The sequence below is a fragment of the Dysidea avara genome, chromosome 8 (genome assembly GCF_963678975.1).
Source record: "Dysidea avara chromosome 8, odDysAvar1.4, whole genome shotgun sequence".
NCBI lineage: Eukaryota > Metazoa > Porifera > Demospongiae > Dictyoceratida > Dysideidae > Dysidea > Dysidea avara.
In genome coordinates this window covers 7,538,097-7,563,305 of record NC_089279.1, presented here as the reverse complement: position 1 = coordinate 7,563,305, position 25,209 = coordinate 7,538,097, and the positions used below count along the sequence as shown (strand labels likewise).

General features: G+C 35.9%; 1 protein-coding gene across 1 annotated transcript; it reads left to right on the top strand.

Moving 5' to 3' along the window:
• The first annotated feature begins 1,809 nt into the window (after positions 1-1,809).
• LOC136264365 (FYVE, RhoGEF and PH domain-containing protein 6-like) lies at positions 1,810-24,844 on the top strand. Its single transcript, XM_066059096.1, has 20 exons — positions 1,810-2,718; positions 4,361-4,422; positions 5,389-5,416; positions 7,345-7,496; positions 9,075-9,129; positions 9,243-9,344; positions 9,671-9,764; positions 9,825-9,872; positions 10,432-10,565; positions 11,551-11,625; positions 11,675-11,773; positions 12,494-12,570; positions 12,633-12,663; positions 14,525-14,611; positions 15,076-15,210; positions 15,263-15,356; positions 17,636-17,745; positions 19,184-19,312; positions 22,624-22,683; positions 24,528-24,844. The coding sequence occupies exons 1-20, from the start codon at positions 1,819-1,821 to the stop codon at positions 24,678-24,680; spliced, it is 2,625 nt and encodes an 874-aa protein (XP_065915168.1). The 5' UTR covers positions 1,810-1,818; the 3' UTR covers positions 24,681-24,844.
• The last annotated feature ends 365 nt before the right edge of the window (positions 24,845-25,209 follow it).

Below are 25,209 nucleotides of genomic sequence, written 5' to 3'. Positions count from 1 at the left end.
TACTGTCTTGAGTAATTTTATAGGATTTATTGGTTAACCTTGCTGTGTAAAGGTAAAGTCCATCGTAACATATGGGTTAAACCAAGACCTTAAGAATACTGGAATGCTGTGAAAAAGGAGGTTTGCTCGGAGAAGATTGGTGGGTGTAAAACTTACGAATGACCAAAGGAACATTTATTAAAGTGACCAATGAGTTACAACCACACTAGGCAAAATCTGCCACCAGGCTCTGAATGCCGATTCCTGTAGACCTACAGCTAGCTGTGACAATCTGGAGGCTGGCTACTAACGTGGAATACCATACTATTTCAGCACTACTTGGGATAGGCATTTCCACCATCTGTGACATAGTTCATCAATCTTGTCGTGCCATGGCTGAACACTTGTTGCATAGGTACGTAAAGCTGCCATCAGAAGAAGGATTGAAGAATTTGATACTTTGTGGGGTTTTCCCCAGGTTATTGGGGCTATAGATGGATCCCATATACCAATTTTAAAGCCGACTGAGTCTCCATCTGACTACTTCTGTAGAAAGGGTTTTTACTCTATTATATTACAGGGGGTGGTGGACTCAAGGGGTCTGTTTATTGATGTTAATATAGGATGGCCTGGAAAAGTTCATGATGCACAGGTATTTACTAATCCAACATTTTATAGTAAACACAATACTGGTACACTTCTCCCAAATTGGAAAAAAACCTTAGATGGAACTGACATACCTTTGTTAGTACTAGAAACCCCTGCGTATCCATGGTTAATGAAGTCCTATTCAGATAGTGGAAACTTGAGCAGAGCACAACAACACTACAACTACTGGCAGAGTAGAGCGAGAATGGTGGTGGAAAATGATTTTGGTAGATTGAAAGGAAGATGGAAGTGTCTACTGAAGTGTATGGATTATTACAATATTGATGTACCACAGATGTAGCTGCTTGCATTGTTTTGCATAATATCTGTGAGCTAAATAACGACATCTGCAACCTGGAGTGGATTCATATTTATGAATCACCCCATGATTCTAGCTCTCCTGCTGCTGATGTTTCCCAACGAACCACAGTGCGCTACTCATATTCGTGACACACTGAAAGATTATTTGTATGCACACCAATAAGAAATATTTTTAGTACATACACTTTTTTAACAACAATTCATTAAATCACAGTAATTTATGTTACAGACACCGTCAATCAGTTTGTTGATAAAAATCCAAATCACTAATTATGGTCTCCCTCTAAAACAATCACTCACATTCATAGAAGTCTCTCTTCTGCTAAAGTTGGGAGCACTCTGACTGGCAGGTAAATATGGCGTGCTACTGTAGTAGTTGGGTACATAATCATGAAATGAGTTAACACCATTTCTGTACATCTGCGGAGCTGTCATCTGCATCATCTGGCCCATAAAAGAGCTAAACATCATTAACATTCTTTCTTCATGCTTTTCTTCACGTTCAATACAATCTTGCTCCCTCTTCAATTCTATATCTAGCCATTGTTTAGTTTGTTCTTCCATCTTTTTGTCTTTTTTCTTCCTCTAATTTTATCAGCTTGTCAATAATTTCAGTTGTGTCTCTACCCTTACGCTTAGTTAGTCCTATTTTTTTACAGCAATAAATTCAAAAATTTTAATAACTTGCGTACTCACTTTTCATTGGCTTTTTATCAGTAGCAACAGTCTTAGTGCTGGTAGCAGTGCTGGAATCATTGGTTGTTGTTGGTCTTTTGGCAGCAGCTGAGCCTCCTGATGACTGGGGGTAAGCAGACCACTTGTGCCTGAAGACGTGTGTGTGAATACCTTTGTTGACCTAACGTGGTAAAAATGATAGGCCTGTATCCTAATCAGTCCCCACTTCCATGGCTTGTGATGGAGTTGATGGATACAAATTTGACCAAGTATCTTGAGGACAACACCTGTGATAAAGTGCCTCCTGAAACAAAAGCTTCCATAATTATTGATGTTTCAGAAGGATTGAAATACCTTCATAGCATGGACATTGTTCATAGTGACCTCTCTTCAAACAACATCCTTCTTTCGAAAAATGTGATAGGAGAAGTGACTGCTAAAATTGCTGATTTTGGAGTGGCTAAAGTTATGTCGTCAAACCGCAGTAAATTATCAGCGCAAACTATGAATCGTGGCACAGAACATTTCATGCCGCCGGAAGCTTTTTCTGACCATTCACATTGTGGCAAGTCAGTTGATGTCTTCTCCCTGGCTTGTGTGATCTTACACATCATGTCCCACCAGTGGCCAAAACCAAAACATGCAACTGAATATGTGGATGATGAATTGATAGCACTCACAGAAGACAAAAGAAGAGAAGACTACCTGAAATGTTGCAATCCACCGCCATTACAGAAATTGGCAGCTTTATGCCTGCACAACAAGCCAACAGAAAGACCGGAAGTTTCAGAACTATTGCACAAGCTGAAAGATATTTTACCAATGCCAATTACAAGTGATCATACTACTCAGAATGGTACTGTTCCTAGCTATGACCATAAACAAACCAGAGCGGCATTTTCACTTTCTATGCGTCCCGTAGTGCAAAAAATAGGGTCGTTGTGTAATAGCCGGCTTAAAGTACTTGGTGAAAATGATCCTTCAGAGTCAAATGTACTTTGTGAAAATGACTCTTCAAAGTCAAATGTACTTGGTGAAAATGATTCTTCAGAGTCAAGTGAGGAAGACAGTGAATTTTCTGAAGAAGACCAGAAAGTATGTTTCACTCTATATGTTAAAGCATAGCCGCGAGTGCATAAAGTACGAGGCGCACGGCCGAAATGCTTTATTAGCATCGATGCCAAGCGCCAAGTACTTTATTTTTCATATAGCACGAGCAAGGCTATGCTTTAAATGATTTATGGAACTTTCTAGTTGTGTAGCTTCACCATACACTAGGACTCGTAATTAACACGCGTTGCACGAACTATTAGTAGCCTGAACGCTCACGAACTAGTTTAACAAAGTAACTCACACGTATTTCACCATAGTTTGGCATGGTAGACATTCATCGCATATTTTGGCAGGTTTTGCTCGCCACCCACAATCGATTCTATTGTGAGTCACAGTGAAATAATTCCGTGATATCTCCAGGACTTGTCCGTTTACATTAACAAACATATCAGCAACGTTACCCTCTCCCACCCATCATCAAAGCATTTAGGTATGTCTATGAAAGCAATCCAGTGGTAAAACTCGTGTTGGCTGGGGTGATTGATCACTCAGCGGGGCGAGGCTGTCAGCCTTCACCTGCATGGGTGATTAGTCGTACTGGCGCGAGCCCCGCAGGCTATTAGCCTGCACTAAGGCACATGGGCAGCTGTGCTTTATTGCCCACAAAGAGTACTTTATTGAACGAATAAAGCACTCTTTGTGGTCATGAAGCACTGTTGGCTGGCTGAGAGTGTACTTTATATGAAATTTAAAGTACACCTTTTCCTTTGATCTCGCCCACACAAAGTTCTATAAATAATGCAAAAGTTGCACTGAAGTATGCTGTTATAGTATAGCTACGTATATAGCGCCATGTCATATAGGAAGGCATACACTATACTAACATATAAAGTGTGCCAATCTATAACACCCTCTGCAGTTGAATCTGAGAGTGATTTCTCCAGCAATACTTCCGAGTATGATTATTAGTTTGTTTTTTGACTACTCTATTAGGGTATCTTGATCTTGATAGGTTATATGGATAGTGAGCCTTTCACTAAATACATGCCACCCAGGAAAAAAATTAACCGTTTTTCTTTCATGCCCACTGGCCAGTATTAGCTAATCAAACCCTAACATCCTTTCAGAGTGACCCCAAGCATTTCCGACAAGGAATTTTAAAATATTTTATAAATTTAACTGCATTGCTATAACTAACTGACTGCCTGACACCTTTAGCTAAGCATCACTCAATTATGGTTAAGATTAAGGGCTTGATTTCTTCACTTATCATCAACATCAATTAGGTGCCCTATTGCCAACCACAGCAGTTATACAATACACACATCATGAAATGACCTACGTACATTTCTTTTTCCACTACCACGTAGGGGTTGATTTGTGGGTAACTGGGCATCATCTGTATACTAGTCTAATCCCTACTTCAGTCACAGCTATACTATCAAAAGACTTTATTTGTTGAAGGATTAGCAAATGTAAAATTTCTAACTTTGGCCAATTCTGCCAAGTCATCACAAAGATATATTGTTTATTGTGAGGTTGGTTTCTGGTTGACAGTAATATATTTTTTGTTTAAAAAATTTCAATGCCATGTTCCTTACTACTATAAAGCACTACCATACTATAAGATTGTTTGTTTCTATCTTACTTGTTATTATGACTGCATGTGTAATTATTCACACAGGAGGAGCCACCACAAGGCAAAATATATCTTATTGCCAAGGAGTTGTCAACCACTGAACAAACGTAAGCCACCAAAAGATGTTTTAACAGTGTTTCCTGTATTAATCCAAACTTATCGGGCTGTGAGTACATCCAGATAGTTGAAATGTTTGGATAAATGAAGCCCATCCATTTATATACAGTAGGCTTGCACCTATTATGCTGACATAATTTTGAGAACGATAGGTCACCAATTTCATGAGAATAATTCCGGAATGATAGGATGATTAAAGGCATAATTTTAGAATTATCGGATGTCCATGGGAATAATCGGTGGAATTAAAGGGCATGTCTATTCTTGATTAGCTAGAAGAAAGAATTAAGCTACTAAGAGTGATATATAGCTGGCGTAATTATACGAGTGCTGGCTGAAAAGGAGCTGAAAGCCTTTAAAAGATCAATATACTCTAATAGAACGCTCAAATACTCTAATAGAGCAGTCAGATCATGACTAGCTACAGAAACTAAATGAGAATTAGTTTGGAGTAATAGGCTAGATACAAGAATAAAAAAGAATAATAGGTGAAAATTTTGGGAAATTCTGGAAAGAATAATAGGTAATATCTTGGTAATATTTTGAGCGTAATAGGTTCAAGCCTAATATACAGAGCCCCGTTCAATTACTCTCATAGAATGCACAACTTAGACAAAATACTCTAATACAACAATCAATTGTGCTTGGATAACAGTTAATCGATGGCTGGATAATGTAGAGACAACTGCAGCTTGATACATGTTGTAATTTATAATGCATTGGTAATAATTATCCAAGTGGTTTTTAACTGTTAATATTTTTATTTATAAGTTATCCAAGTACTTTTCTGGTTGGTATGTTTAGCTGAAAGATTCTACATTGAAAATTCCACTGCATTCCAAATTTTATTGATGTTTGCAGACCACAATGCGTTTTATACTTTTTGGTATCTAACTATGAATCACGTACATTGGCCATTGTGCTATAGTGTTATCATTACTTATGTTATTTTGCAGGTTTGTGCAAGGCCTTAAACTGCTGAAGGTAAACTACGTATATATCTACTAATGTGTATGAAGTACCTATATTCCAAAGGCTTAGGCTTCTAGTGGGACTTAGCTGCTATATGTTTCCAGATTTTCTTTGTCAAGTGGGATGGAATAACTAGTAAAACAATAATTATGGAAATGGTTATAGCGTAAAGGATTCCTTGAAAAGTAAAATAATGTTAGTTACTTTATAGTTGAACAAATTAAATAGGATGCTGTTTGAGTTGTAAAGAATATATGGCTTATCATTCCATGTGTTGTCACAAGCTGCTGACAAAGTATACTCAGTAGTATATAGGTAGAGATCTTTAAATGCCAAGAAGTTACTGGCTGTAAATTATGGTGATAGTAAACTCCAGATTTTGATACTTCTTACAATGTTTTAGGCATCATTACTTAGTGTGAACAGTTCATTTGTGGATCAAAGAGACACTGTTGCAGAGCTTGAAATAACGTTTTCCGGTTCAATATTGCATATTGGCAGGTTAATTTTATTGTTGTCCGGACATTGTGGCTGGATATCTCAGAATGCTACACAACTGCAGGAGAGCAGCCTTACAAAGGCAGTAATATTTAATTAACTTGTTTGTTTATGGTTTGTGGCCACAAGCTTGACCTCCAGCTAACTTTGAGGTTTGAACACCAGCCCTACTTGCACTTGTCACCTATGAAAGTGCAAAATGTATTTAAAATCTTGTTACCAGTGTTACCTTTGACTTGTGGGATGCATGAAACTTCATTTTAATAGCTTAAAGCACTGGTTTCCTGTTGAGAAACAGTGTGCACATTATGTTATGACATTGTTATACTACTTTTGGCATGACTACATTTTGAGTATTGATAAACTCAAAACTGGTACCAGGACATTTTAAAGTTTTGACAGGACAAAATCTGTATTGTACTGGCAGTTCGACAGTACACTCAAAAAAATTAGTGGGAGCCCTGCTGTTGGGTAGGGACTGGGATGGCTGATGGCACAAAGAGACTTTGGAAGGGCAAAATTTTGAATATAAAATAAATCTGCTAGTAGCATATAGGATGGAATTCTATGGTACAAAAAATAATAGTGGAGTGCATTAGCTGTTACTAAGATTATTATCATTGTTATTATCAGTATTGTTAACAACAGTTTATAATATTGGAGTGTATTCACTATTGTTCACTATTATTAACTCTTGCTTAAAACTCTTTGTGATTGAATCTATTGAGATTTTTTGATAGATAGTTATTTAAAATAATTATGTAGTTTGAAAGCCTAGGAAATCAATTTTCTGAGGTAGGGTCCTGTTTGATGGTCTGTGCTTAGTGTCATCATACGTAATGCACAACAGGAATTTACTATATTATGTTAGTCATTCACATGTGTTTACCTGAGCCTGCCACATTAATATCAAAGAGGTGAACGTGTGTTGGTTTTGTACTGGAACATGTTTTCATGTCATAAACATGTTTGCGCTCCTGAACCATCGGTACTAAATGTATAGGATATTTTCAAAAGCCTCATAACTTACTTGTTCTTTCCAGCATTTAAAGGGCTTCATAGCACTAGTAAACGTTTGGGCAGCTGGCCCATGTAACAAGCATTATTTATTGACAAGAAACAAGGGCTCAGGTGAACGCCAACTGAATATTATTATAGAGTAATATTTCCTATTAGAATTTGAGTATTCTACTTCCTTTTCCCAGTTATTTCATAGTGTTCAGTTTCTACATGTAAAGCACAGCTATTGTCATTACCCTTTGGTTTTCTGTATTTCAGTAGGGTACATAATACTCTGTTTGTGGTGTGGCTATTGTCTAAAATTTCAGGGGGAAGGCAAGAGAGAGGGTATAAGGTAAAGCCACACTTTGCTTTTCTCCCTCAAATATGTTTATGGTGAAGATGTTTGTATATGGTGAAAATGTTTGTATATGGTGTATTAGGACTTTGGTCAAGAAATACTGACAACTGACAAGACACGTAAGAAACCTTTGCTACCAGAGGAGACACTAAACAAAATCTTGTTCAAAGTGGATGAACTCCATGCTTTTCATGAAGATCTTTCTAATAGATTAGCAGAAAGAGTGAAAAACTGGTGAGCACTGCTATTATATTTGGTAAACAATGTGTTTATTATTTGTTGTATTGTGCAGACCTCAATAAGAGTGTGGTGCACAAAAGAAACAATAGTACAATTACAATCATACATAATTACTAATTAATTAATTAAACAGTCTCTAGACCAGCTAGGTTGTGCTTGAATTGTTCAATCTCAGTAAAGTTGATCATGTGTTGGGGTAAGGATTCCAAATTTTAATAGCAGACGGAAAAAAAAAGAAAATTTGTAAGAGTCAATCCATGTCATTGGTATCATAAATCTTTTATTGTGTCCTCTGGTGTGGTAGATGTCAGGGTTGGGAATAAAGAGATAGTCAGCATTTATATCGACCTGGCAGTTTATGATCTTATATAACATTATAGCCTTCTGTTCATTTCTACATCTGGTTAACGTGGGCCAGCTCAGGTTGGATAACATTTCAGTCACACTTGCGTACCGGGAATAATTGTTAGTTACAAATCTCGCTGCACACCTTTGAACATTTTCGATGGTATCAATGTCTCTCTGCATGTGGGGTGACCAGACAGTGCTTGCGTATTCTAATATAGGTTTAACAAGAGCTTGTAACAATTACTTTTGGTTTGGGGGGACACTTGCTTATATTACGTTGTAAAAAGCATTTTACATTATTGGCTTTCTTAGTGATTTGTTTGATATGCTCTGACCAGGATAAATTCTTAGTTTATGACAATGTATTGTATTATATTGACAATGTATAAGTTGTTGATTTTTAAAGTATGGTGGGGTTCCACACTACTACAAGTAGCTATAGGGAATTTTAAGGGATCAAAGAAATAAAAAGTAATGAAACAAAGGAGGTCACCTATTCTTCCAACCTACTGGCAATTTGTGGTTGATAAAACATTAATACAACATAGGACTAACATTGAAAAGACCATCTCTTTTTTACTTTTTCCAGTTGTTCTGAATGCTAATCCATATATAGAAGAAAGCACATGAATTATGTGTTTGATGTATATTTCTAGTTGAGCTCAGTATAGTGGCCATTGCTTAGTTATACCTAACCAATATTGCCAAGGTGCCATGAAGGTATTGTGAGGTTGGTTTTACAGTAGGGTCATATTTTTGGCCAGCAAAGGCCCAAACTTTCATGATCCCTAATATACAGTACTACCATACTGTATATCGTGTTCCTTTTACTGTATTATGTGTGTTATACTAAAGAAAGGTTTTTTGCGTAACTGTTTTCCATCATGTCACTTGTTTCATTGCTTTTACATTGGAAGATAGGTATTTAATAGCAGCAGTAATGCGTACTTGAAAACTTTGGTTAATAAAGTTAGCTACAAGTTAAACTTGTGTAAAAAAATGTTCCTATAAATGTTGCACAAAACTGATATTGAGCACTTTTTTGTGCACCAAAATTGTTTTGATACATGCACGCAGCAGTTGGCAAGATAGTCAAAGAAATTTAGTAGCTTTCAGCAGTATTATATTATAATGTGAAGATGATCGTCCATATTTATTTCTGCTAGAGTATAATAGTGTGCTATTTAAATTGTATTGTCATATGTAATTTGAATCCCATTTCAGGAACTCCTCTCCTAGAATTGGTGATGTGATGGCTGGGTCCAGTGACTATATCAAAGTAAGTTGTTTAAACTGCTTTGTATCATTTACAATAGTGTCTGTATGAAAAGTACATACCGATACGTATGTGCATTAAGATGAATATCATGCATTTATTCCTGTATGCTGTAGGTATTTAGTGCATATGCCGAAAATTTTCAAGAGGCCAATAAATTATTGGATCAATCTTGTAAAACAAATGAAGCACTGAAAGAATATATTGCACTATTTGAGGTGTGTTTATAAAAAAAATAAATAAAGGAGTGTATGTATGCATAGTGTGTGTGTGTGTGTGTGTGTGTTCATGCGTGTGTGTGTTTGTTCGTGCGTGTGTGTGTTCATGCGTGTGTGTGTTTGTTCGTGCGTGTGTGTGTTCATGCGTGTGTGTTTGTTCGTGCGTGTGTGTGTGTGTGCGTGCACGTGCGTATGTGTGTATATGACTATGTGTGTGTGTGCGCGCGTGCGTGCGTGCGTGTGTGTGTGTACATGATTAAGCATGTGCCATATGCACAGGTGTCTATTTCAATGTACAAGTCTATATGTGTTTGAACATTGTATAGGCTCGACCAGAGTGTAATCAGATTCACTTCACTATCAGGGGACATCTGTTGGAAATAATGCAAAGGATCCCTTCTTGCAAGCGTCTACTAGAAGGTATTGATTAAATATTTACCATGCAGAGCTGTAATTACGTACTTCATGATCTTATTATAGAATATTGTTATGGTCTACCTGACTGTGATGATCGGCGTAATTGTGAGGGTGAGAAGCTACATGTAGTTATGGTAGCTGTTATTGATGAATTTTGTTGATGCAATAAATAAATGGTATAATAAAAGTCAATTCAACACTCATACAGTAGGTGTATTAACAGGGCAGGGGGTAGAAGCCTGTCACTTATACTTTAGAGGGTCAGTTTTCAAGATTGAGATATTCTAATAGAGCAGTCAGCTACTCTAATAGAGTTGTTTGATATGGTATATACGAGTTTACTAATATTGAGAAGTTTACAAAAGACAGTCTAGGGAACATATAGATATAGTAGAGATCATTACAATAAAACCATCATCAAGTAGTGCTGGTTATAATTTAAAGTAGTGATTAAGTTTCACTTTAGATGCAGATGATTTCATTGTTTATTGTACATCCTTTACTAACAAGAGCTCTTGTTGTTAGTATATATTTCTTACATGTATTGGTTATCAACAACATTTTTGGAGTTAGTTCTTGGCCACCACCTTTGATTTCTACTTCGACTTTTTTAGGGCTGCATCATATTTGATTATTTTGACATAAATAATTATTTTCTTGTGTATTACAGCATCACTAGAACTGAGTTGGGAAGCAGAGGCAGTAACGAGGGAGTCCATCCAAGGTATTGACAAATTTGGAAAGCTACTAGAAGTGCAAAAGAAGCTTGAAGGATATAGAGGAGACCTTGTTGCTCCCCACAGAGTTAGTAATTGCTTATCTCGTAATATCAAGAGACATTATGTTAATGTGTTTATCATAACTGTCACCAAAGCATTAGGATTTTGTACCTGTTAGGGTTTACATTAATTACACTATACTTTACACAAATACCGTGTATGGCGGCGAAAGGTGACTTGAAGCAAATTCGTTAAATTTTATCTGCTGATTATAGCTTGTTCCACTAGGAAAATTTGTCAAACTTTTATCTGCCAACGCTTTGTGTACTGATTCACCAAAGTTAGGTTTTGTCATTTTTGGTATGGGACTTCATCTTCTAACAACTGAAAACAATATGGCTTCATACAAGGAACTTTTAAAATTCAGGCTTACAACTTAATGCTTGATAGATTACAAAGATAAAAAACAAAAACTTTATATCAAACAATTTTCCATAAAATACAGTAAACTGTACTCTATGAAACTTCCATAAAGTACAGTTATGACTGTTATTAAAATGCTGGTAGCCTGAGTCAAATATGCAGAGTATCGATTTAAGGAGCTGTGTACAATGTGCATTTGACTGCTCTATTGTAGTTTGCAGTTTCCACTGACTGCTCTATTAGAGAATATTGATCTATTTTCATAGAATTAACCTCCACAGTTTGAAATATCCATCTAATATTCCAGCATTATGCTGGGATAGCACTCTAGCCTATTATGCTTTCTATTTTGCTAGCCTATTTGATGCAGGCCTAAATGCAGGCACCAGCAGTTTTTTTGTCAACAACCCTCAGCTGTGTGCCACTAACATAATACCAATAATCGGTAATCAACAATGTACTGATAATAAATCACTAGGTAATTGGCCTCAATGCTATTAAAGTACTTGGCCTTACTCCATGCTTTATTAGCATCTGCTTCTATTATCCATTTAGCACTCAGGAAAATTAATGCCTTAACATATTCATACTGTATGTATGTGTGTATATATACATCTACAGTGTATTATACAATCTGTTATCTATAGCAATTTCTATATGAAAAAGAGTTAATTGGTTTCACTAGACAAGCAGCTTATCATTGCAAGTGCATGTTCTTTTTGGTGAGTAATTTGTTAATTCCATACATGTAAATAAGTGTATTTCTTTTAGTTTTCAGATATTCTTCTTTATACTGAGCCTCTTTCAAATTTAAATAAAGCAACAACAATGTACAAGATGGTTAGAAGAATACCATTAAATGGGATTGAGGTTAGCCGTGGGATTTTATATTTTTTGTTTTTTGTTAATACGTAATTACAAAGTCAAAAAGAAATTTTGTATTGGTGTTAGTAATGATACATCATTGCTTTTCACTTGACAAGGTTTCTGTTCTACACCATGAGTGACAACAGTGGTTCATATTAGAAATCTCCCAACCAAGATACTAAATAGAATGCTTGCCAAAAATCACCTAAGTTTTGTAAATTTTCTTTATATTGTTTGTAGTTACTTTGTATAAGGAAAAGCAGTTCCCCTTCAAATCATTAAATCATTAACGAAACGTTCTTAATCTCCAAGAAAGCCTTAAAGATGATATATATATATATAGATCCAAAATAGTGAGTATGAAATTGGTGAATTTATTTTAAAATATGCCACTCGGCTACATTAAGTGGTTGTATGTGTTACTTGTAAGAAGCCATGCACAAGCAATAAGTAATCCAAATTTTGGTGCTATTGTTTCTCTAACTGCGCAGTACAGTAGTGTATAGTAGAGTTTGTCCCTCCAAAATGAAAGGCACTCGTCATAACAGCATCTGTTACCAAATGACAGAGCGTATAAGACTTTTATGGTTTCCATTGTAACATGTAATTCATTGCCACTCATGTGTTTATATTAGCATTTATTGTAACTGCATGTCTTAAAATAAAAATAATCGAAAATTCATTGTGTGCATGTAGCAGTGTGTATAATATCCTTGTATATAGGTCAGTGACTACACAGCAGTTAAACATGGCATCAGAATTAAAAGTGTCTCCAAAACATTGTTCCGACTGGGGGCAAAGTAAGCTATAAGGTCACTGAATTGTGTATCACAGAACTAACCTGTGCAAAATGTTCTTACAGAAATGAAGAAGAGAAGGCACAGTGGATGAAAGTATGTTTACCTGTTTATCATACATTACGATAGTAGTGTATAGTAGGGACCACAAAGGAGTAGGCGTGGCCCATGAAATAAAATCACCCAAAAACCAGCGTCAATTTTCCCTGACGACGATGAGGCAGTATTGGTTAGGCAAAACTAAGCCCAAGCAAGCTTTCAGATCAACCCGAAACACTTTCAACAAGTTGCTACGGAATTTTAAAAATAATTTATTTACCAAATTTTCTACTGAGTAACTGACTGACTGATGCCTTCAGACAAGCATAACTTAACAGCTAAGGCTACGGGCTTAATTTTTTCACTGTTCGACGTTGCTTGAGGTGCCCTTTGGCATACTGCAGTATGTACAATGCATTCTTCATGAACTTACTAGTGTCCTCCTTTGTGTCCCATTCATCTTTGCTGACAGCAAAAGTGTTGATTTGGTGATAGCACATGGTGGCTTCCCTTCGTAGCGGAAATCGTTCGTATTTTTCATAGTGGCTGTTTTGATTGCAGAAGTGCTTTTTGAACAGTTCTCGATTCGTGCTGCTGTGTAATGGGTAGAACATAGCCGACGGCGATGCATATTGGATACTTCACTTTTCAGACGATAATTATAACTGGGGTGCGCGGCACCATTTCTTTCGGTATACATGGACTGCAGAAGTGCTTTTCGAACAGTTCTTGATCCAAAATGCTGTGAAACGGGTTGAACATAGCTGACAATGAAGCGTAATGGATACTTTACTTTTCAGATGATAATTGATATAGCTGGGGCATGCGACGCCATTTCAGATGCAGTATACGTGGGTTCACCAGTCATAATAATAATATTTACAAAAAAAAGTTAACAAACAAGTACACAGAAAAAATTGGAATTTTTCAACTAGAGTAGGGACCATAGTACATCGATAAAAAGTACTGAAACAAGCTGGAGTAGTGCACGACATTAAATCACAGTAAAACAATAAGAAGTGTTATATCCCTACTGTGCTCAAGATACCATTATGGAAAAGCACAGTAGGGATATAACACTTCTTATTGTTTTACTGTGATCTAATATCGTGCACTACTCCAGCTTGTTTCAGTACTTTTTATCAATGTGCTATGGTCCCTACTCTAGTTGATAATTCCAAATTTTTCTGTGTACTTGTTAATAAGTATTACTTATGTAGCTATAATTCTGTTACCTCCTTGCAGGTCTGTAGTGAGATAGTAATAAAAAATTATAAAGACTTATCAAGAGTTAATAGTAGTGGAGAAGAGTGTCTAACACAATACTGAAGCCTTTACAAATGATTTAAAGGGATTTCTCTGTAAAACTTTGTGATTTGTAGTATATTGTGAAGATTTTTAATTATCACATTTCTTTGTTCTGTCAATGTGCTAACTATCATATTTACTTTTTCTGCCAGTGTGCACTTGTTAACACATCTCAGACAATCCCTTTGAATTACACTAAATCATTTGTAGAGGCTCTGTATTGTGTTAGATACGCTCCTCTCACTATTATTAACTCTTGGTCTTCCCTTTCCCTAGAAATCAAAATAACCACTGATATTTCCATAATTTAATAATGAGTGAGCTGTTAAATATTATTAAAATTAAGTTAAGAACAAACTGAATCAGCTTGCAAAATGTAGCAAGATCAGGTGACTGAGATAGTTGGTACACTATTTGTAGGTCCTACTTTATGATGGCATTTACTAACATACTGAAAAACATTTTCAGCTATACAAACTAATTCATTTGGGTGAACCGCCTATATTCATGTGACGTATGTATGCTGTGTAATAGAGAGGTGAACTTCAATCATGGGTAACTATCATGGATATAACTAATCATGCACATTGTTGTCATGGGTTTATAATAGGTGTTAAAGGATGCTGTGTATGAGTATGAAGCTTTTCTGGACCGCCAAGAACGATACAGAGCAATGACTATGTCAAAGGAATCAATGGTGATTACTAATACATACACATGCAATACTTGTTAGGTGGTTCTATATGCAATAAACATGCATGATTGTACTAAGGCTTCATTGGTATATATATGACATTGAATATTAAATCCTCATACCCACTAGGATCAATGCTGTCATTTAATATTGTACTGTAAAGCAGTAAACATGCTATTAAGTGTCATAATTTTCATTCAGTACCTAGTTGATATACATTTTATAATCATACGTAGTTTCCATGGTTTTTGTCCTGATCTCATACACATTGTTATGGACTTTATACATGTGCTTAGTTCATACAAGTCCTGAAATAATCCCAGCACTGTACAACATATACATATTAATTTTATGCATAAGCAAAGAAACTTTTTTATTCATTGCCATGTGGTCATTAACTATGGCATACTAAAGCTGCGAAAGTTTGTGTGCTCTATTATTTAACAATTGTCTTGTTACTCTTGTAGATATCCCATGGCAATGAAGGGATTGGTAGTGTGTCTCCTCCCATGATAAATGAAAATGGTGTGAGCAACTGTAGGGCATGTGGAGTAAGGTTCAACTTGACCCGGAGACGTTACCATTGCCAAGCTTGCGGAAGCGTATGTAAACAAACTCCTTCTTGCTCCTAATTTTATATATTTGCCTTTATAGATATACTGCAGTAGTTGCACTTCTCAGTCTTTTTATCTTCAGTATCTTCAGAAGACAGGACGAGTGTGCCAGGAATGTTTTAAACATTTAAGAGGTAATTTGTGTGTATCACATAATATTGTAATGTATAAAAGTATTCATTAAAAATAAACCATTGAAGATCGTTATAATGATGTTTGTGTGACTGGGAGACTGGTACTCATGTGAGACTGCTTTCCCTAGTAAAAGTCATACCCCATTGTTGCTCTCATCACAGTACATTATGTTAGGGATCATGAAGGTTTGCACTTTCTCGCAAAAAAAATAGCAGCCTCACAATCATAGGCATAGCAAGATAGTTTTAGATAGGGGGCTCTAGTTTGGTGTTGAAGAGCAAAAAAAATAAAAATAAATAAATAAAAATAGGTCTACACCTGCTAAGATGGCTGCCCATCCACTAAATAAGTTATTACTGATAAAGCACATAAAAAAATCCTTATTCACAACTTCACAGTTGCTACACTGCTTCTCTGAGTACTGTGACTGCTTTATTAGAGTAACTGACTGCTTTATTAGAGTAACTGACTGCTTTATCAATCTTTTTTGCATTTACAACTAGAAAATCACAAGAGGGGCTCTAGCCCCTCTTGCCCCCGGGTTGCTACGCCTATGTCAATACCTTCATGGCGCCTTGGCAGTTATGGTTAGGTAGAATCAAGCCCAAAAGTGTCTTTAGAGCAGCTAAAAATTCTTCTGATAAGTTGCTATGTATAATGTAGAATTTTTATTTAAAACTGACTGACTGACTAACTGCCTGCCTGCCTGCCTGTCTATACCTGATGTCTTCAGACAGTTGCAGCTTAATAATGGCTAAGGAAGGCTACAGGCTTCACTTTTAGATGTTGGTTTAGTCCAACAGGTACCTTTTGACGTGCCCCAGTACATGCAGTTAGTACAATGTACGCATCATGGACTTACCTTTGTCCTCCTTTGCTTAATGATCTAGTAGCACTAGCGGCAATCGGCTACAGTTTTGCTGTAGAAAAGAAGACATGGCATTGAACCACACTCCTTGATCTATTGCATAGCTCAGTAGTTAAGATACTGTAATAAAGCTACATGTCTATATTATAACTATGTTATAACAGAAAAATTAACAAACTTGTACGATAAAAAGTTTAGGGTTCTAATGACAAAAAGTTGTGAAACTAGATATATGAATGATGTTAGCTTTATGGGAAAATCCCTACTTTGGCATTGAACAGATGGTGGTGGTAACATGCCAATTTAGGGATTTTCCCACAAATCTACCATCATTCATATAATCTTCTTTTTTCATTGGAACAAACCATGTTATAAAGCACATTGATTTCTATTAATATAGTACCATAGATGTATATAAGTATATAGTACTGGTTGAAATTTGGTAGTTTGTTTATTTTTGGCTTTAGTTTTGTTATACAGCCTCGAAAGCATGTGGATGCATAAGTTTGCAAACTTTTCCCAATCTACAAAATATAGATGTATGGGGGTAGTTTGTTTATTTTTGGCTTTAGTTTTGTTATACAGCCTCGAAAGCATGTGGGTGCATAAGTTTACGAACTTTTCCCAATCTACAAAATATAGATGTATGTAATGACAAACTGATCAACGTGTGATGGTAACACTAATGAATGCCAAGAAAATTTGTTTGCTATACAGAAACCTTCTGGAAAGACATTGAGAGATATCATGGTACCTCTCTGTAATGTACACATTACAACCTAGAATTTTAAACCAATAATAAGATTTTGCTTCTTCAGAGGTAAAAATACATGGCACCAAACCAGAATGAAACTGTTGTGCTTATTATGAAGGTCTTCTCTGTTGAGTCCTTGAGAGTCTGGTAAGAATAGGTTTTACCAAAAGTTCGTAGTGAACTCTTAGTTCTAGGTTCCATGTTACACAACCAACACTTTCACGTGATTGTGATAAATATACAGTTTAGTGATGCCATGATATATCTTATATTGTGATAATCGTGATAGAAGCATTTCATGATAATCGTGATAGAGAAAAATCTATATTGTGATATAAAAAACACAAATTATTTAGTGAAAAGTAACTTGATATTTGCAGAATAATATGAGGATTGGAAAACAAGTGTCAACTTTGTCAAATCATTGCTATAAATTGATTGAATAATACATGTCCTGTGAAAACATTAACATATTCAATTCATTTAATATATTGTGGCTATCGTGATATTAAAATTTTCATATCATGGCATCACCACTAATACAGTTGTTGTGCATAAATGCATATTGTATTGTATTGTATTGTATTGTATATTTCTAATTCTCAGATGTAAACTGTCTCTGTATTAATTACTTGTCTATTTTCATTTTGATACAGGAAAGCATTCTGCTGTTGGAGCACTTGTTGCATTTACTGCTGGAAAAGAATCACCTTTGCCTCAAAAGAAAAAAGTAAACAAACAACAGAAGGATTCTAGCCAATCTATGGTAATAAGCAAATACTATGCATTTGTGGTACTTTAGTGTCACGTATGATTGCAGATTATACGTATGTATGTACTGTATATGTACAATACGTATATAATATATGTGAATTACAGTATGTAAAATGTAGCTTGATTCTTCAAAGCCATTTGAACACAATTTAATGTACATAAATATACTATTATGTATATTTTACCAACCATGACAGTTATCTATGTGGGTGAGATTTTTGCTGAAAATGGAGATCTTATAGCCGTAGAGCATTATGCAAGAGTTGTATATCCTGTCACTTACAGGCTTTTCTGAAGAATAGTATGGAATGTACATACTATCGGGTCTAACTACAGAAAAAGCAAACTCCATAAATTTAAGCCAAAGTTGGTGGGAAACTTTTAACCAGGTAGTGTAGTCATATACGTACATGCATCTCAGTCTTCTTAAAACATATGGTAATGATAAATGTATTAGATAGATCTACTAACAGAAAATGGAAAGAAGGTCTTAGGTCATGCTTTACTTAAAGGGAGGGAGACATGAATTTTAAAATTCTTTTTAGTACATATTTGTAATAATTTAATACCCTTATGTATGGTTGTACATTTGAAATTTAATTTGCTGTATGATTTGGTAATGAAATACATGATCAAAATGTTTCTGGAGTAACCTTACGTTTGAATGCGTCATAAGTTGCTTTGTCTTTTAAACCATTTTTTCCCTTCCTATCTTAGTGTCATAATCTAGTGGAACTTTTGTGCTTTGCCTCCTGTGAATGGCTGTCCAGTGACAACAAGTGGATTATAATGGTCGGCCATTGGACATTTACCACCCAATTAGCTTGAAGACCACCCAATCACCTACTGAACCAGTCAAGGATCGCCGACCACTTTGTGCTAAAAATTACTATTACAGACTTATTATGTATGTGGCTTAACAATGATGCAGTGCATGGCTGCTGAAGGAGTTTTGGGTGTAAAAATACTCACATCGAAGCTTTGAAAATCCAAAATCTTTTTAGGCGGCATGCTCCAGCTTGGCATGCTTATGCATGCTGCAGCTGCTAAGCATTACCATACAGTGTTAGATTTTGATCTGACATAAATGAAGATTAGTTATAATCCTCTCTGAGTGACAACCGTTTGACTTGCACAAGTCGCTGTCAGGTGTCACCAGTAGAGATGGTTAATGATGCTCTTCTGCCATTCACTACAATCCTGTTCTTTGCCCATTTTCTCTAATTTCCTAGATATATTCACCAGTTGAGATTATTGCGTACAGGTTGTAGGTGTAATACTAAATAATCCGCTATTCAACTACAACTTACAAACTACAACTTGTATTATTTCTTAAAGGTGACAACGTGTGATGTTGTCAGATCTCCAGCATACATTAATCTACACGTTTATTGCACCATAGGTCATTATTGCATTTCTTGTTACTGTAGGAGGTAAAATCAGTGCCTCATATGCCAGATTGTGAGGTGTATGGATACTTGCAAGTGAAGAAGAACAAATGGAAAAGGCAATGGCTGGAGTTAGCTGGCCTTGTACTGTTTGGGTATGAGAACAAAGAGGTATGGTGTGTATATTTGATAGTTGTGCATTGGATGAGTGTTTCACTAGTTGTATGTATCAGTGGCGGATTTAGGGGGGTTTCAAGGTTTCCACAGAAACCCCCTTTGAAAAATGATTGTGCAACAGTTGAGTATTTTAATTAATTATTGCGGTGTGCGCCTATAATAAGCGACGTGCATGTTTGATATGCATTTATTTTATAGATAATTTTGCACTAAAATTGCTGCTAAATGCAGTCTCAGAGTATCTAAATTTCAAAAATTTCCTTGGGAGGGGAGCATGCCCCCCAGACCCCCTAGCACATCCTAGTCTTGAACCCAGCCCACTGGGTTCAAGGCTAAGTACATACATGCGAACCCACATCAGTGTATATGCCCACCTTCCAAACTGGAAAGTGGAAACCCCCTTTATAAATTCCTACCTTTCGACAGCTTTATTACAGCATTTAAAGTTTTGCAGTGCACAGTAGTAAATGAAATTGTTTTGTGTAAAGTTCTTGATGTGTCAAATAAGTTGAAACTTAATAGCTACAATAATGAAAGTCATTGAGCCATATGCCATTTGTGTTTGAAAACTTAGAGCCTTGAATTAAACAAAGACATGGCTAATAGCAGGTGACACTTTTCAGTATTTTTCAGTACCTACAGCCATACTTTCTAAATGACCAAAAGTACCTCAAATGAGTTTCTTGCAATTCTAACAGGTGATAAGCTGGAGCAAAATCATGCTTTAAATTTGACTATTTCATTAGAGTGTACTTTGAAGTACAAACAAAACAGAAAATAAAATAATATTTCTTGTGTTCAGTTCTGCTTTCTTTGGATGCTTTGCCATTTGTGTAATGAAACCTATGTATACCTGTTACTGTGATTTGTGTATGTGTTCTGTGTAATCTTAAGTAAATATGACTGATCACATATAGCTCACACCAGCACATTATAATATATGAACAGAGATACAAATTTGGTCACGTATGTATACTTATCATTATAATGTCTGTTTTATCTGGTACAACCACTAACTTTCTTGAATAGTAATAATAGCTGGCAAGGCATTGTAGAATAAATTTGTCAACATGTATTTAGTGGGAGAGGTTAAAGTGAAAACGTAATTTATTTCCATAGTAATTCACTTAGTTGCATACTTCAAAGCTACAGTATGCTGTGTTTGGTTTAGCTGTGCTGTATTTACCCAGTTTCACTTACAACACTCTTTAAAGCGGTAAACAAGTTGACAAAAACCAACTGTATTATCACATTCCTCACTGCAATGGTTTTGATATGAAGCCATTCTTGGCCATTGTTATAGGGAAAGCAATTAACATGCAGCTGGCATGAATCAACACTAGAAAATGTTAAAGAGTCACATGGAGCGAACGCAGCATGTTTAATTCACTTTCAAGGTATCCTCATCAGCACGTGCACTGCACCACAATTCTACTCAACTATAGTATGTTAACGTTGAGCTGAATCCTGAAAAACAGCTAAAAATTTGAAGTGGATTTTTTCTCACTAGAGTTATCATTTCAGCCTACCAGATGATTATTGGTAACAGCAAAGGTGTCAACAACAGACACGTACGGTTTGGCTCCATTACAAGTTCGGGAAAGGACTGTAATGGACTGTGTACTAATATGGCTTCCCATAGGAAATGTATTGTGAAAATTTTGATTGGCCATAAATATTATGTCAAACATTTGAACAAAAAGATTTTGCAATATTTTTAGCGGGTCAAGCAGTACTACAAATGAGCCAAATTTCAAGATTGTGTGTAATTGCATCCATGAGTTATTAAATGTTTTTGAGGATTCAGCTCAACGTGAACATACTATAATGCATCTCGTACCTGCTAAACACAATAGCCACAGCATACGTAACACAGTCACAAGCTCAATCTTGGGATTTGATTAGCTGCAAAACTGAGACCAATGGTCTCTAGCTTGTACTACTAGCAGCTAGGCACTCTCCTCCTGCTACTTGGCATCACCATCACTCTTTGTAGTACGTAGTTAGTGCAATTAATCGATTAAAATACTGCCAGTGTAAGTGAGTCCATTGTATTTGTACCTAGTGAACTATTTGTCAGTATCGCCACATGTAGATTAGGGATGCCACGACATAGAAATTTTATTTCACTGTCATAGAGGTTTATGTCACGACATGTATGTCATGACATAAGCAGTTCGTATAGCTATTTTGATTCAAAATTCAAACATGTAAAAATATCAACTTAAACATCAGCAATATTAACTATGACATCATCAACCAACATTGCTCATACTTATTTGTCAATTTTTCTCATATTTATTGCATCAAATTTGATCAAGATAAATGGAAAAGTGTGCATTATTATGTCACGACATGAAGAAGCCTATGTCATATCATATCATGGAGCTTTATGTCACGACATGTCGTATATCTGTGGCATTCCTAATGTAGATAGACTTCAACTCATGTAATGTGAAAATATAGCACTTGGTGTGATCTCAAGCCTAACACTTGGAGAAATGGGAGAAGCTCACCTCCTCCACCATCACCTTGAAGTGTGGAGGGGAATCTCCCCTCACTTTTTAATATGTCTAACAGCTCTTTATACACATGCATTGGAAAACTTACTTTGCTTTGATTTAATTGCATTTGTACTATGTATCTGCTTGTACAGTATCTCAAATGAATAGCCATTGCTGTAATACTGCATATGTTTTTTTGGGATGTAATTTTTGCAGCTTTCATGGTTGTTTAGCTGTCCATGAAGTTTTCATCCTTGAAAAATCAAAACCAGTCCTATGCTAAATAACAAATACTGTAGCCTGAGTGAATAATGAGTGATCCAAACCACAAAAATCCTAAAATTTGTCTATCTACAAAAATTACATGCCTTGAAAAATTGTATGTACTATATATGATACACTCGTATCATTGAAAACACTCCCAGATTCAATTTCAAAGCATTCAAATTTTCAAAAATTTCCAGTAAGGGACATACACTATGCCCCCCCCCCCTCACCAGTATTAGCATACTCCTTATATTAGTGTATGACAGCCACCTCATATGACTTGCCCCTCACTTTGGAATACTGCTCTTCACCCCTCCACAAGTACATTACTTCTACACTAAACTACTTGCATGTATGACTACTTTTAGTCTGATGGGTTGTTGTTTTCATAATGTAGCCACCTTTTATTTCACAACTTTTTCACCCAGGCTTTTTGAAGGCCGCACCCTTTTATACAGCTTGGCTGTTTTTGACATATCATCAGCAAATTGGTATATCCACCATAGTGTATAACTATTGTCTTTCATGCTTTAGGATGATTCCTTTAAACGAAAGATTGTTCTTCCAGGATATGTTGTCATACATCCTATTCCAGTAAGTTGAGGATTTCTGTTTGTGTGCATAACTGTATGTAGTGAGGCAACATAGCCAAAAGACACTGTTTTTGTTTCCTTAAACTTTACTTGCACTATTCCAGCCATCGTAGCTGTGTAATGAAAACCTGATGGACTGGGCAAGTTTGCTGGGCGGCAAGTAATAGCTATGTTTCACACGGCTACTAGAGGCTTTGCTTTATTGAGCATTACTATAGCAATTGCCTCAGCTTATATGAGATCACTCCATGCACACAGCTCTTTAACATGTTAACAACCACACACACACTCACACACATGTGTGTACACATACACAAGTTGCGGATTTAAAAGGTTCCATGTACCCCCCTTTTGAAACAGCCCTTGATGAGGTTCTGACAAGTTTTTCTTAAATTCAGGAAAACCAAAAACCAGTTTATCTGTCAAAGAAATGCTTACTGCAAGAAATATACTACTAGTAGGTAGCTAGTTAGACTCAAGCTACATTCCAGGGTGGAACCTCCCCTTTTTAAAAGTCTGGATCCGCCCCTGCACACACAACACTACACATGTCCAGTGTATAGATGCTTTCTGTTTAAAATTATTTTGTAGTCAAGGTTATTATTGTCCAGACATGTTTATCCATTTAAACCACTTGTAGCAAACACAGTGGTTTAAATAAAGCAATTTGTTGACTACTGACTAAATTTCATATTTTAACCAAACTTTTAGGGTTTTAGCACATACCTACATAGTTTCTATTGAGGTATAAAATTTGTTTATAAACTGTGGAATCTTAATTTCATTGGCATAAGGGACTCATTTAAGTCATTTTGGATAGAATTGTTGTACCTACATATACTAAACTTGTAGCTCCTAACATCATATCAGGATATTGATCCAGACAAATCTGAAAATTAATATAGCCAACCACCAGTGTTCTGGTCCTCTTGAATAACTGAGACTTCACTTCATGAAACTATTATGGTAGATAACAATAATTATTGCCGTTGAGTGTGTGCATACAAAAACGTCACAAGGCTTCTTAAAGAGATAGTTGCAAATACAACACAATAAAAAATCACGAAACATTACAATTAGTGACCTGAATTGGATTATGCAACAGAATTCCAGTGCAAGGTTCCGGCATCAATTCTCACACCCACCTTGTCTTTACCTGGTTGACTCTGTTTACTGAAATTGGCCTGGAGTGTTTTTATCAGTGCTCATAAAGGTACATAATTTAGCCTAGAAGTGCTAGTAGTGAATGATGCATACCAATACATTGGAGTGTGGTACATGTTTGCTAGGCTTATGAGAATCATGCTCTTAATTTTCACCATTATATTCTATTCCAAATTTCTTAGTTGGTGTTATTGCAATTTATTATAACTTTTTGATAATAATAATAAATGATCAAAAAGGCTTTGAAGCAGTAAGAATTGCCAAATCTAGCAGCACGTTTTAGTTGGCAATATGCTTAGTGACTAATGTGATAACAGTACAAACTATTCTGCTGATTGTTCTATTAGAGTGGGTGAGTGCTCTATTATTAGAGTATTTCAGTCTTGTGTATATTGTAATCCTGGTATCTCATCATTATTCCAAAACTAAGGCATAATTCCCATGTGCTAAATGGTTGCATGTCATTATGTTGCTAGTTAGTGCAAAAGATCTGAGGACCACAGGCACTTAGCTCATTGCATTCTATAAAAATTAATGTATATCCATTGCTGGTTGAATTTGCAAAATTAGGTCTCTAGCTACCCTATGTGCTTATCTAAGGGTCCAATAAATATTGGAGATATCTATATTATATTATTAGATAATAATTGCTATATACACTGTTGCTTACATCAATTACAGGACAAACAGGATGAATCACAGTGGTGTATTGCTCATCCAGACCCAAATGCAAAGCTCAAAACAGTGCACTTTAAAGCAGAGAGTATAGAAATTGCTACCAAATGGGTAAAGGTGTTTCGGACTGCTGTTCTTGGCATAACACAACCCAAGTAACTCATGTAACACTATAATTTTAATTTTATGGCTTCACTTAGCAGTTGTTAGCCTTATGTAATTAAGAATGTTGTGTATACATATACTCGATTAACTACTTGTATTAATAGATAATAGAACCATGCAAAATAGCAAAGCTGCAAAAAGGGTGAATATTATAATTTATATTTGTAATACTCTAATAGACCACTTTTTTCAAAAACTTCCAATAGAAGACACATAAATTTTCCATTGGTAGATTTATTAAATTATAAACTTTTACTATTGAACTAGAAATTTCATTTATTTATTTATTAATGCTTTACAGCACAAGTGCTGAAGGTCTGTAGGACACCGGTCCTACAGCCTGCTCAAAGACTTTAGTTACTTAAGGTGTGTTTGAAAGTTGAAGAAAGGAGAAAAAATCCATGACTGGACCTAGGTAGCCTCGAACCTGCAGCCATCCGATTTACGCTTGAACTTATAAATATCTGTGAGAGTGGTTCAGGGGTGAAAGTTTTGAGATGCAGAAATGAAGGTCCCTGGTTCA